This window comes from Macaca nemestrina, chromosome 15 (genome assembly GCF_043159975.1).
Source record: "Macaca nemestrina isolate mMacNem1 chromosome 15, mMacNem.hap1, whole genome shotgun sequence".
NCBI classification, from domain to species: Eukaryota; Metazoa; Chordata; class Mammalia; order Primates; family Cercopithecidae; genus Macaca; species Macaca nemestrina.
The window spans coordinates 37,164,153-37,179,126 of record NC_092139.1 but is presented as its reverse complement, the minus strand read 5'-3'; the positions used below and the strand labels follow the sequence as shown (position 1 = coordinate 37,179,126).

General features: G+C 42.8%; 1 protein-coding gene across 4 annotated transcripts in view; it reads right to left on the bottom strand.

Moving 5' to 3' along the window:
- The window catches only part of LOC105481592 (attractin), a 178,966-nt gene extending 166,065 nt beyond the window's left edge, over positions 1-12,901 (bottom strand). For 3 of the 4 annotated variants that reach the window (XM_011741276.3, XM_071079598.1, XM_011741274.3), the window contains exon 1: positions 12,398-12,897. In XM_011741276.3, the coding sequence (XP_011739578.2) occupies positions 12,398-12,810 (413 nt within the window). In that variant the 5' untranslated portion in view covers positions 12,811-12,897. Of the gene's footprint in view, positions 1-12,397 lie in introns of all 4 variants that reach the window. The other variant, XM_011741275.3, reaches the window with a different exon arrangement.
- Between the last annotated feature and the right edge of the window lie 2,073 nt (positions 12,902-14,974).

Here is a 14,974-nt window from a genome sequence, read left to right as displayed (position 1 = left end):
TAAATTAGGTCAATATATAACAAATCATTCACAGAAGTTACAGGTAGATAAAAGATCAGAATGAAATAAAGCAAAATTTTTAAATTCTGAGGAAGTGAAATATAGAAGAGTATATTTACAAGGTTAGTACAGGAATTTTAAAATATAACACAAAAAGGACAAGCCATAAAGGAAAAGAATTATAACATTTACTACATATGGGTTTTGGTTTTTTGGGGCTTTTTAAGAGACAAGGTCTCTCTCTGTCACCCAGGCTAGAATGCAGTAGTGTGATCTTAGCTCACTGCAGCCTCAAACTGCTGGGCTCAAGTGACCCTCCCACCTCAGCTTCCCAAGTAGCTAAGACTACAGTTATGTGCTATTATACCCTGCAAATTTTTAAAATTTTTTATAGAGATAGGGTCTCACTGTGTTGCTCAGACTGTTCTCAAACTCCTGGGCTTAAGCAAACCTCTCACCTCAGCCTCCCAAAGTGCTGGGATTACGGTGTGAGTCATCATGCCTGGCCTCATATATTTTTTAAAATGAGGATGGTTATTAAACTGCTATGGAATTGGATTCTATTCAAAATATATTTTTAAGGTAATACTGTATAATGGGTTTTTTTTTTCAGCAGCTCTATTTATACTATACAGAAATTGTATCTCTGCAACTCTATAAATTCATTTTTTTTTTTTAAATAATGTGTCAACTGCATGTCAACCTAAAAGCAAGGAAGTAAAAAGAATTTCAGTTATTTTCGAGGTGTTTCAAAAGACTGAAGATCACTACCCTAGAGAAAAATCACACATGTATATGCATAAAGAGATAGGTAAAGAATGTTAATTGGGCCGGGCAGAGTGGCTCACACCTATAATCCCAGCACTCTGAGAGCCCCAGGCAGGCAAATTGCTTAGGCCAGGAGTTCAAGATCAGCCCGGGCAACATAGTGAAGCCTGGTCTCTACTAAAAACACAAAAAATTAGCTGGGTGCGGTGGCACATGCATGTAGTCTCAGCTATTCCAGAGGCTGAGGTAGGAGGATCACCTAAGTGTGTGGTGATTGCACCACTGCACTCCAGCCTGGGTGATAGAGTGAGACCCTGTCACAAAAAAAAAAAAAAAAGAATGTAATTGTAGCACTATTTGTAACAGCCAATGTTGAAAAATTCTAAATGCCCATCAGCAGGAAAACGGGTCAGTAAACTGGAATCCTTCTGTAATTAATATTAACTATGAATCTGCTAGAACTACATTTATCAACAGATAAACCTCCAGCATATCTCATCTCAAGATTAAAAAATGCTACATGTTTTTGGGAACAAGATATTGTTCACAGAAATATCTCTCTGTACTTTCTCTCTGGTATCTGTAATAAGAGTAGAAACATGCAAGAGAAATAATAAACATCAACTTCACCATACTAGTTACCTCTGGGGAAAGTATATGGTGAACAGGGATTAAGACGGGGTGGTAACATGGGGACCCTGGTCAGTATCTGTAACATTTTGTTACTTAGAATAACATTAATATGAAGAAAATTCAGAAAAACCAGGTTGCAAGTACAAAGAGATATTCCTTGTATCTCTTCCATAGGCTTCGAATATTTCATATTAATAGGAAGTTATAGTTAGTTCAGAGACTGAACCAGCACTAAACATATTATCACTTTAAAGAAATGAGTTACACATTTTGTCAGTATTGGTCAGTGTTTCTCAAAGAGTTGGCCAAATACTGCTCCCATTAAAAGATAGTCATGGCATCTATCAAAAGAGAAGCATAAGACACAATGATATTTATATATAAGTTATGAGAAGGCATAAAATGAATCTAATTCTGCAGATCTCAAGATCATCTTTGCCAAACCTTCTGATCAAAATCCTTGACAAGATATCTTCAGTACTTCAATAACAAGTGTTCAAAAGGGAAAACTGAGTGACAATTACAGCCAGGTTGGCCTTTTCATTCAATTTAGAGAAAAACTATCCAAACAGGAAGTGTGATATTTGTAGAGAAATGCTTACAAATAGCTGAAAATCGCTATCATTTTATCATTTAGAATCAAAACATGCAAAAAAAATTCTAAAAAATAATTGTGAAAGCACAAATTTATGAATATAAAACGTTAGGACAGGTAAACTATTTTTAATAGCACAAAACACAGTTAAATTCAATCTCTATTTTAATATACATTTTATACCAAAATTTAATGTCTTTTTTTTTGTTTACAACTCACACTTTTCCTTACATAATTAAAGCACATAAAACAACATATGCACCATGTTTTAAATAGAGTAAGGTCAAATTTTCCTTTGAATATCATTGTAAATTATATTTAAAATATACCTTATAATCTTTATTAACTACTTTTACTTTATTTAAAATTATCTTAAAAACAGGATACATTTTTTAAAGGATTATTATTTTTTAATTCCTACAAGAATCCATAAGATTATACATTTTTGTGAAAGAATCTGTGAATTCAAAAATTGAGAAAACACAGGTCAAGGAAGGTTACTTATGTGACTCTTAACAGCAGCTGACAGAATTCCAGCCCCTAATGTTTACTGGCTTCTTAGTAAACCAATCAAAAAATTATTCGAATACAAAAAGGACCACGAGAAATTAATTGGAAAATTCATTCATTTAATAATTGTATACTTTTAATGTCAAATTCTAAAAAAAAAAAAAAAAAAGGAAATTCACCCATTACTAAAATTAACTTCTCTAAGTGAAAACCAGAAAATTCTAAATAGGTAAACATGTAAATAAATAGCTAGAACTGAAGTCCACCCAAAACGTAAACAGAAAAACTGAAAACTTAAGAATTAAAAATTTAAAGGGTCCAAGCATGATGGCTCTCATCTGTAATCCCAGTACTTTGGCAGGGTAAGATGAGAGGATTGCTTGAGTCCAGGAGTTCGAGATCAGCCTGGGTGACATAGTGAGACCTCATCTCTACAAAATTAAAAAATTAGCCAGGCATGGTGGTGCGCACCTGCAGTTCTAGCTACTCAAGAGGCTGAGGTGGAAGGATCACTTGAGCCCAGAGGCTCAACGTGGTTGAGGCTGCAGTGAGCAGTGACTGCACCACTGCACTTCAGCATGGGTGACAGGGTAAGACCCTGTCTCAAACACTCGAAGATCAATCCACTAGCAGAAAAAGAAAAAAAATTTTTTTTAATGTTTTAATTGAAAGGATGATATCAAACCATGGTCTCAGTGATAAAAGAAAAGCAGTTAAAGAGATATGACATAAAGAAAATGAAAAGTGGGAAAAAAAAGCAAGACAAATATAAGAAAGCCATCATAAGAAGGAAGTCACGTTAATAATAACAGACCAGTTTGAAAGTATAGAAAGAAAAGGGAAAATGGATGGAACAAAGTAATGAAATGAAAGATGAGAATAGTATATAATATATAGATGGAAGTCACTTGCCAAAATGCATGTGGGAATTCACAGAAAATAGTACAATATTATTTAAGTGGGAAACAAGTTTCATAGTAAGTTAATGGCCAATTTCCAGACACAAGTATTTCAAAAAGTACAACTACAGTTTCATTTCAGTTTTGGAAATATGATTGTGTTAAACAGAAAAACCAGTGTAAGATTTCTGTTCAGTCATAACACTAGGTACCCACTTCTATATTTCTTAAGATAAAAATATCCTACAAATATATTAAATCACTTAATCACATTTATATGGTCAAAACTGTTTTGATCATAAACATACTCTCCTTTTTATCCTATGTACATACCTGTTCTCTATACTGTGGTAAATAAAAAGCATCTGCCCATCTTGGGAACCTTTCATAGAGATAAAGTCTATGGTAATTTGTTACAGAAGCCCTAACTGACTAACCCTAGTCAGCTGACCCTCCCTCCCTCCCTCTGTATGTTAGGAATTGTTCTACTGTAAGTGGCAGGAAATCCAACTCTAACCGGCTTAAGAAAAACACAGACTGCAGTAATTCAAACCAAAAATTACACCTTCAGGCAAGTTTTGATGCAGAGATTCAGAAAGTTATCAGGTCTCCGGCTCCATTTCTCTGTCATCCTCCATCTTCTGGGAGTTGCTCTGACCTGAGGTGAATTCCTTAAAACAGCAATGGTAACTCTAACAGTTCTAGGCATTATGGCCTCCCCACACAGAAAAGAAGGCAACACATGTCCTTCTAAATGCCCACAGAGGAAAGGGATCTCCGACAAAAGTCCTGAGATTCACTCTGATTGAGTCCATTAAAATCAATCATAAGCCCATTTCCAAACAATCAGCACGGCCAGAAACTGGAATGCCCTGAGGGCTTATCCTAGGTCAAGCATGCACGTGAAGCTGCAGATTGTCGGGAAGGGATGAAGAGTCCATTACAACCTTATAATCTCACCCCCTTCCTTCCATTACACCCCTCAAAAGTTATGTTCCAACAACATGCATCCACATTCAGTTCTCCACACGCTGTGGGTTGGACTGTGTTCCCCAAAAAGATATGTCAAAGTCCTAACCCTGGGTCCCTGTGAATGTGACCTTATTTGGAAACAGGGCCTTGGCAGATGCAACAAAGTTAAGATGACGTAATACTCGTACATCCAATATGACTGGTACTCTTAAGAGAAAAGATAGAGACACAAAGGGAGGGAGAGTAGCACGTGAGATTGAAAGGACGGAGGCAGAGACTGAAGTGATGCATCTACAAGCCAAAATGCCAAGGACTGCTGGCAACTCCAGAAGCGAAGAGAAAAGCATGAAACAGATCCTCCCTCAGAGTCTTCAGAGAGATCGTGGCCCTGCCAGCACCTTGATTTCAGGCTTCTAGCCCCCAGAACTATGAGAGAATAAATTTCTGTTGTTTTATGCCATGAGTTTGTGGTACTTCACTGTAACAGCCCTAGGAAATTAATACACTAAGTATGATAATCCATAATTCTTTGCCTTTGCAGATCAGCTCTTCATTCCTTCTGGAATGCCTTTCTCCCCAAGATGGTCTACTCATACTAAACCTCTCGGACCTGCCCAAATGTCCTCTCTTCTGTGATGTCTTCCACCAGAACCCCCAAAAGAGTTAGTTGATCACATCTTAGTCCAGCAACACATATTGCCTGTATTTTTATTATGAAGTTCTAATTGCTGTGCACGTAGCTGTCTTCCCTTCATAGTTATAATTATAAGTTCTCTGAGGGGAAAGCAAGGCCTGATTCTTACACACCTTCATATCCTCAAGGAACAGCACAGTACCTAACACATAATATTCAGCAGATATTTATGAAGTGAATTAGCTCATGACTTATTTCAAAAGAAGATAATGGGGTCAGGTGCAGTGGCTCATGCCTGTAATTCCAGCACTTTGGGAGGTCAAGGCGAGATGATCTCTTGGGGACAGGAGTTCCAGACTGGCCTGGGCAACAAAATGAGACCTCATCTCTACAAAAAAATTTAAAAATTGGCTAGGCACACTGAGGTGGGAGGACCACTTGAGCCCAGGAGCACTGCCCTCCAGCCTGGATGACAGAACAAGATCTTGTCTCTCAAAAAAAAAAAAAAGGTATGATTTGGGAAAATTAACTATTATAGATTATAGAGAACTGAAGATGTGCCTTGGTAAGTAGAGACGAAAAGAAAGAATGGGGGAGCAGTGAGGAGGGAGGTGCTGAATTTAGCAAACATAGAAAAACCATGAAGTGGAAAGATTTGGTTAGGAAAAAAAGGGATGTGAAGGGAATGGGAGCCTTCTGCTGAGGATCATTTTAGAGGTAATAAAAGAAGTAAAATAAGAGATACGTTTTTGCTTTTTATTACACTTTAAGTTCTGGGATACATGTGCAGAATGTGCAGATTTGTTACATAGGTATACACATGTCAAGGTGGTTTGCTGTACCCATCAACCCATATTCTACAGTAGGTATTTCTCCTAACGCTATCCCTCCTCTAGCCCCCCACCCAACGAAAGCCCCAGTGTGTGATGTTCCCCTCCCTGCTCCCATTTATGAGTGAGAACAGGTGTTTGGTTTTCCGTTCCTATGTTAGTTTGCTAAGAATGATGGTTTCCAGCTTCATCCATGTCCCTGCAAAGAACATGAACTCACCCTTTTTTACGGCTGCACAGTATTCCACGGTGTCTATGTGCCACATTTTCTTTATCCAGTCTATCACTGTTTTTAGAAGACTGATATGACAAAGTGTGAAACAGACTCTGCAGGTGTAAGAGAACAGTTAAAGTGCAACAGAAGCAGGTCAGCAATGAGGTGAAGGACTAGGTGCACTAGAATGGCAACAGAAGAAATGAAAAGAAACAAATTTATACAGTGTAAGAGCAGAAAAAACAAACAGGTAGAAAGAGCCAAAGATTACTCCTAAGTTTTGACCTTTGGTTAGCTAAATTTAGATTTAGCTAAACCAAATAAGGAAGTACAAAGAAAAAGACTATTTTTTTCAATGAGGATAGGAAGTTTGGTGTTACACATGGTTCAGTATGAGGTGACAATAAAACATCCCAGCAAAGATGCCCACCAAACAGTGGAAGACAGAGAAGTTCAGGAGCAATATAAGGACAGAAGACATATATGGCAGGCACGTGGGTAAAGATGACTTTTTAAAAAGTCATAAGAAGTAAATTACAGAATTTCATTCCTTTATTCAACAGATATTTACTGCTCACTATGCTCCAGGCCCCTGCCCTCATGGAACTTATAATGTACTGGGGAAAACAGATGAGCCTAAATTTGTGAACATAAATTTAGGGCTTGAAGTTAACATTACTTAGTAATTACTACAAGAAAAAAATTTTTTTAACTTTTTACTTCTTCACATTTTATTTTCGAGAATTTTCTTTCTTTCTTTTGAGACAGAGTTTTGCTTTTGTTATCCAGGCTGGAGTGCAATTGGCGCAGTCTCGGCTCACTGCAACCTCTGCCTCCTGGATTTGAGCGATTCTCCTGTCTCAGCCTCCTGAGTAGCTGGGATTACAGGCACTCGCCACCATGCCTGGCTAATTTTTTGAGTTTTTAGTAGAGAAGGGGTTTCACCATGTTGGCCAGGCTAGTCTTGAACTCCTGACCTCAGGCTATCCACCCGCCTCGGCCTCCCAAAGTGCTGGGATTAGAGGCATGAGCCACTGCACCCAGGCAAGAATTTTCATTTCACTAGTTAAAAAGGCATTTAGGTCCTCAGATCGGCAGCCAGAGAGATTCAAGTGAATTTAAGATTTTAAAATGTTAGCTTTCCTACTGTAAAAATCTATTTTCCTTTCTTTGTTTCTCAAAGTGTTTGTTGGAATTAGGTCAGTTCTTTAAAGAACGTTCATAAAGAGTGATTGGACTCAGAAAAAAATGAGACGCCAAATGGTACAATAAAAAGAACACAGGTTTGGGCATTAGACAACCCTGAGTTCAAATCCCAATTGTGCACAACTTCTGTGACCTTGGACAAGTTATTCAGTACATCCAAGTTTACTCATCTGTGAAATGGGAATAACTTCACTCTAAGGACCAAAGGGAGTTATTTCTAATAGGCAGTTGACATGATATATATATATATACACACGCATACACACACACACATATATACACCTATATATGTGTATATACATATAAGTGTGTGTGTATATATATATCATGTCAGCTGCCTATTAGAAATAATATGCAATTGACATGATATGACATGACATCATTTTTTCTAAATAAAAGATGACATAGAAATGACTAATTTTAAAGGATAAGTTAAAGGATGTCAGTTTAATAAAAATACCTATAGAATCTTTGGTGTGTGATTTCTAAGGCAGTACCACTTTCATTCATTCTTACGTGAATCTTCATAATTCAGTGATCATTTTTTTCTACTTGTAATGTCACCAGTGTAATTTTTCTTCAAAAGATAAATATGCCCATAAGATAAATTAAGCTCGTTTTTGAATTTTGAATTTAATGTGCATTCAATTATTTTAAGTTCCTGCTATAGAAAATGTTTGGGAGAATTGAATAGAATAATCTGGTGAATTGGACTGAGCCTGAAAATGTTAGGATGTACCTTCTGTAGGAAAAAAAAGAAAGGAAATAAGCATTTATCAGACATCTGTTTTGTGCCCAGCACATACAGTAATAATAGTAGCGGCTGGGTGTGGTAGCTCACACCTATAATCCCGACACTTTGCAGGGCAGAGGCAGAAGGATCACTTGAGCCCAGGAGTTTGAGATCAACCTGGGCAACAAAGTGAGAGCTCCTCACTACCACACACACAAAAATAAGTTAGCTGGGTGTGTTGGCATGTGCCTGTGGTCCCAGCTACATGGGAGGCTGACAGAGGAGGACTGCTTGAGCCCAGGAGGTTGAGGCTGCAGTGAGCCATAATCATGCCACTGCATTCCATCCTGGGCAACAAAGGGAGACCCTTGACTCCAAAAAAATAAATATATATACACATACATATATATATGTGTATATATATACATGACATGATATATATACACACACACACACATACACACCTATATGTCATCTTTTATTTAGAAAAAATGTTACTAATGACAATAATTCAATAATCTAAATTTTATACAACACCCTGAGAGTTATCCTGAGGATTAAATAATACAATGTACATGAAAATGCTCTGTGGCACATAGTATGCACTCAGTTATAACCTTAGGGAAATCCACTCCTTGTTAGCCTATGTTCCCTTCAATTAATGAAAAAACCCTATAACGGCAATTATAACACAGGATTTACAGGACTAAAAAGCTCAGAAAACACTCCAACTTGATGCCATTCTAAATCAGAAAGGTATTCATTTAATGTCTTTTAATAACAAAGAAGTTTGTAAGTTAAATCAAAATACAAACCACTGTAATCAAAACCAACATTTCACTCTTGCCCCCAAAAGAATACTTCGACTAAAATTTTTTTTTTTTTTTTTGAGATGGATTCTCACACCATCGCCCGGTCTGGAGTGCAATGTCACAACCTCGGCGCTCTGCAACCTCCGCTTCCCAGTTTTAAGTGATTCTCCTGCCTCAGCCTCCTGAGTAGCTGGGATTACAGGCGCCCACCACCACGCCCAGGTAATTTTTTGTATTTTCAGTAGAGACAGGATTTCACTATGTTGACCAAACTGATCTCAACTCCTGACCTCTTGATCCGCCCGCCTCAGCCTCCAAAGTGCTGGGATTACAGGCATGAGCTACCGTGCCCACCCCTGACTAAAATTTTATTGTTTTTTTTTTTGTTTTTTTGGGTTTTTTTTGAGACGGAGTCTCGCTCTGTCGCCCAGGCTGGAGTGCAGTGGTGCGACCTCAGCTCACTGCAAGCTCTGCCTCCCGGGTTCACGCCATTCTCCTGCCTCAGCCTCCAGAGTAGCTGGGACGACAGGCACCCGCCACCACGCCCGGCTAATTTTTGTATTTTTAGTGGAGACGGGGTTTCACCGTGTTAGCCAGGATGGTCTTGATCTCCTGACCTCATGATCCGCCTGCCTCAGCCTCCCAAAGTGCTGGGATTACAGGTGTGAGCCACCGTGCCCGGCCTATTGAGTTTTTTTAAAAGACCAGAGTCATAAGTTCCTCCTACTTTCATTTTTAAAAATGCAAAATCCCGAAGCCCACAAAATATAATGGTATCATCAAGACCAAAGTCATAATTGTCTACCCAGGAAACAGCACTGACATCACCTAGAATCACCTCAAAGGGAATGTCCACAATAAGCAGGGGAGTCCCTTCACTCATCTGTGACACCATTTGAGACAACCATTGTCAGGACTGCCTGTTCCCTGCAACAAGTAGCTCTTCTCCAATCCTCTGGGCTTTCCATGTGGACTCTCAGAGAGAGCTCCCTGGCAATCTCCCTCATAGGTCAACGACTCCAAACTTAACATCTGCCAGGTGTGTACTCTGAGAGCACCCTAAACTCGGCATGTGTGCAATTAAATGTCTAACACCTGCTCCTGTGTCCCTGTGTCTGTTAAAGGTATCATTGTCCAATCTATCACCCAAGATAGGATCTAGTTTTCTTTCCCTCACCATCCCCCACCTTTCCAAGAGCAAACCAATTCACAGGGAAGACTTGTCCATTTCACCTCTACAATACCACAAGCTCTCATTACCACTGCTCTGACCCATGCCAACAGATCCCACCTAGCTACCCACTATTTCTCATGCCCAAAGTGAGTCAACCTACTCTGAACATTACAGATTGATCTTGCTATGAAGTCCCCTTCCCACATTGTGGGTCCCCACTGCCTACTACTGTGTCCCAGACTTTCAGAACTTGAAGGATCCTCATCTGACTCAACCATCCACTCACCTGATCTTGGAAGCTTCTCAAATTGAAAATGCCCTGGCTTCCCTTCAAGGCCATTTGTATTCTGGCTCCAATCTAAAAGCCTATAATGTCATGAAAATAGGAGTGAACTACGCCATTTCACAGCTCTTGGGCTAAAGGTCAAAATTCTCAATCCAACCTACAGATCTCCACTTGGCCTGGCTTCTGCCTTTCTCTCCAGTCTTGTCAAGCTCCCCTTTGCTCTCTCTGCTCCTGCCACCTGGTCTTCCATCCAGGCTGCCATCATCCCCTTCATCCCCAAGCCTCTGTACCTGCTGGCCCCTCAGCACCCCACCCCTCACGTAGGTAGTACCATCTCACCCCTTAGACTTCACATCACTTCCTCAGTGACTTACATTACCCCCAGACTAAGTCAAGACCTCTGTTTGTCTCCTGTTCTTTACCTCCACAGCCTTAAACAAAATTACAATAAAATTTTTGTTGGATTTTTTTACTCCCAAGCTGGAATATGAGCTCCATAAGAGCAGGACTGTGCCTGTCTTGCATACCACTGTATCTCACAACTTAAAACACAGGAGCCCTCAACAAATACATGTAGATTAATGAAATTCATAAATCGGAACACCCTAAGTTACAAAAGCAGCTTCACTGCATAGTGATCCTGAAGTCACTTGGTTTCTCCATCCATAAAACTAAAGAGCTCATCTGCTCAACGTTCTCTGAGTTCCTTAGAAGACCTAACATTACCTAAGTCTACGATTTTGTTATTCCAAACTCCTCTCTCACAACTCTCTTCCATATAGGCAGCAGCAAAAGTTTACTTTCCAGCCTCCACAACTTTGTTTGCACCCTTCTTTCCATCTGTAATTTTTTTCTAGCTCCACATTTCCAAATCCTACTTAATCTTAAATGCTCAAATCTAATGTTATCACCTCCTCAAAGTCCTCCTTGCATCCCTCCAGCTAGCCACAACCTCTCCATCCCTGAATTCCCACAGGCTCCCCATTGCCTCATTCAGGTCTCAGATCAAATGTCATTTCAAATGAGAACCTTCTCCAAAAGTCACCACTGGTTATAATTCTCTATCAGACCATGCTGTTTTTATTTTCTTGATAGCATTTACCATTACCTGAAATTAGCATGTTCATTTCTCTCATTTACTTGTTAAGTGCCTGTTGCTCCCACTAGAATGTTAAGATGGATGAGAGCAGGGGCCCTGTCTGTCTTGTTCACATTTCCCCACTCCCCCACATCAGACATGTGTCCAGTAAACTAAACACCTGCCAAACGCATGAATGACTCTATAACCCTTATGACTAGGGTTATGTGCGTAAGTTATCTTTCTCTTGCTATATTCCAAACTCCCTGTGGACAAGGCCAAAGTCTGGCTAATCTATTTGTCTGTATTATCTGGAAAATCCTTGCACAACTGAAGCAAATAACAGGTAACTGCTAATTAATTTATTGATTTCTCCAAGAGGAACTGCCCCAAACCAGGCCAATTCAGAACTTCATATTGTCCAGAAACCAAGGCAAATAGGAATCTCCTTCCATTCCCTCTTCACCACAGACCCTGTTCCAATCTGCCACCTCCAGTGAGCTTTTGCCAAAAGACTAGTTCCCGCACTTTCCTTTAGAAGGACCATTGGTCCTTACATCTCTAATATCTTACAATGCTACCCTTTCCCTTTTATCTCCAGCCAACAAAGCATTTCCAGGGCCCTGTTTCTTCAGAGCACCCCACATCTCCAGTGCATCGGGGAACTCATCGGGTCCTAGGGCACATGTGGATGTTAAAAGGAAGTGTTTAAGCAAACCTGGCTAGCTCACCTTTCCTTGGATACCTCATTTAGTTGAAACAGGCCGAGTTTTAGAGCGATCGGCTTTGATGCTCTTTGGGTCCCTCAGCACTCTTCCAATCTAACCCAAGCACACAAATACCGTCGGGGTGCCCCGACCCTTGCCCCACACCTTTTCACCTTCCAACAGAGGAAGACCCCAGGCCAGAGACGATGATCTCCCCGGAAGCAAATGGCCCTCAAACCCCATGGGGCGGCCCTACCCTCTCCACTTTCTGTCCAGCATCTGCCTCTGGCCTGGAGCTGTCTCGAACGCCCCTTAGCCCCAGCCTTCCACACCACCCGCCACTCACCTGAAGCGGCCCCCGCAGTGCTGGCATTGCTCGCCCACCCAGCCGGCAAGGCAGACGCACTGGCCGGTGCCAGGGTTGCAGCGGCCGCCGTTGACACAGGGCCGGTCACATTCCTTGGCCTCGGCTGCGGCTGAGCCCGACACCGCCGCCGCCGCCGCCGCGGCCTCGGCCTCGCAGGGCAGCAGCAGCAGCAGGAGCAGCGGCGGCGAGAGCAACAACAGCAGTAGCAGCAGCCGCGGCCGCAGCGGCGGCGACAGCAGCCGCGGAAGGCGCAGCCCGGCCCCCAGCCCCGGCCTCCCAGCCCTGGTCACGTCCCAGTCCCGATGCGGCCCGCCGCTCCTGCCCGCGAGCGCTGCCGTAGCCGCCGTCCTCCTCCTCAGCCTTGCCTCAGTCGCCGCCGCTGCAGCCACCATCTTCCCGGGGCTGAGACGGCGCCCCGCGAACACATACACACACACCGCACGGCCGGCTCCGCTTCGCCTGGCCGTGCGGGGCGGGGCTGTGCGGACGGTGGCTCGCGCGGTCCACACGGGGACCACAGCGGAGCGGTAGGCGGGGCCGGCGCGCGCGTGCGCGAGTCCGTGCGCGCCGGGGCGCAGACAGTGATCTCCGGCGCGCGCGGCGCCGGGGGCGGTCTTCTGACGTGGACTCTAGAACCAGCTGAAACCCGGCTGCGCTGTCCCAGCTCTAGGTTTTCACCTTCGCCTGTCGCCCCCGGCGGCGGGGTTGCAGCCCCACTGGATGCCTAGGAGCCGACCGCGTTGAGTGTTGCCCTCCAAGAGACCCGGCGCTTTACCCCAACTCCAGCTGCTGGACAGAAAGAGCACAGGAGGCTACGTCGCGGTGTGGTGCTGGGTGCGGTACTGTAGAAGTCAGGCCTCATTCGAGCCTCTGTAACACAGGAGTAAAGAAAGAACACATGTAGAACTGGGCATAGGCCGGGCGCGGAGGCTTACGCCTGTAATCCCAGCACTTTGGGAAACCGAGGCAGGCGGATCACTTGAGCTCTGGGATCCGAGACCAGCCTGGCCAACAGGGTGAGACCCTGTCTCTACCAAAAACAGAAAAATTATCCGAGCGTGGTGGTGCGCGCCTGTAGCCCCAGCTACTCGAGAGGCTGAGGCAGGAGGATCGCTTGAGCTTGGAGAGGTCAAGGCTGCAGTGAGCTGCAGTCGCAGCACTGCATTCCAGCCTGGGCAACAAAACAAGACCCTGTGTCAGAAAATGAAGAACCTGGTATGTAGGCTGTGCTCAGTAAATGCCTAATAGACTGAAGACACACAGCCAGGCCTCTTGATAACAGACGGACTGTAGCTGACCAGACCCCCTACCTTTAATTCTGTAAAAGTTTGGAGTTACCTTGCTCCCCACAATTTGCCCTCCAACCATCTTCTCTGAAGAGAGGGCAACATAGAATTAGGAACTGGGGCTCCCATAGACCTGCCCCTTCTTGTCTGGTAGTTGTTACTCTGGCGTCCCTCAATGAGACATGTCTTCCATCAATGTAGCCTTTTATGGTCTTTGACCCTGGAATCTGGACTGGGTCATGATTGAGACCATGAGAAACCGTGATTCAGCTTCACCAACAGAAGAAGGTGGTAGGAGTGGCAATGTCTTGGTTCTAACTCTCAGCTTAAAAAAGATCTGGCAAACTTGGCCGGGCACGGTGGCTCACGTCTGTAATCCCAGCACCTTGGGAGGCTGAGGTGGGCAGATCACGAGGTCAGGAGTTCGAGACCACCCTGACCAACATGGTGAAATCCTGTCTCTACTAAAAATACAAAATTAGCCGGGCGTGGTGGCACGCACCTGTAATCCCAGCTACTCAGGAGAGTCGCTTGAATCCGGGAGGCAGAGGTTGCAGTGACCCGAGATCACGCCACTGCACTCTAGCCTGGGGGACAGAGCAAGACTCCATCTCAAAAAAAAAAAGACCTGGCATCGTTGATTTTGAGCTGTTGGTGGTCATGAGCTGCTGCCCTTTAGCCACCCTGCTGTAGAGAAACCACGTGCAGAGACCACTTGGACTTGGAGAGGGAGAGCTGGGCCACTAGGCTGGTGGAGCCATCCTAGCTAAGGGATCAGTCATTGAGTGAAAAAGCTGTCTGGGTTGGGTTATTCCAACCATCTGGGCCGTTCCATGTTACCCACAACAGTAACAGGTCTTTCCTAACTGACTTATCCAAAATGAGAAATAACTCATTTATCATTTAACCCTTAAATGATGAATTATTTATAATTTTTCATAAATTATGATTTATGTTATTTTAAGCCTCTTAAGTTTTAGAGAGATTTGTTACTCACTAATAGATAAGCAGAGCATTGTCTGACATAACGCTTGTGCTATGAGGAATATTCCTATGGCACCTACCTCAGAATTTGAGCACCTTACAGTCCCTGAGAAACAAAGAAAAACCCTCATAGACCTGTGGAGCCTCTCAGCTTTACCTCAGAGCATTGAATTCTAAGGTTCTAAGATGGACTTCCACACTCATACCCAGGTCCCACTCTCATACTCAAGTCCTGATTGTCCTCACTGCATCTTCTTCAAGCCTGGTGAAGCTGAATTGCACAAAA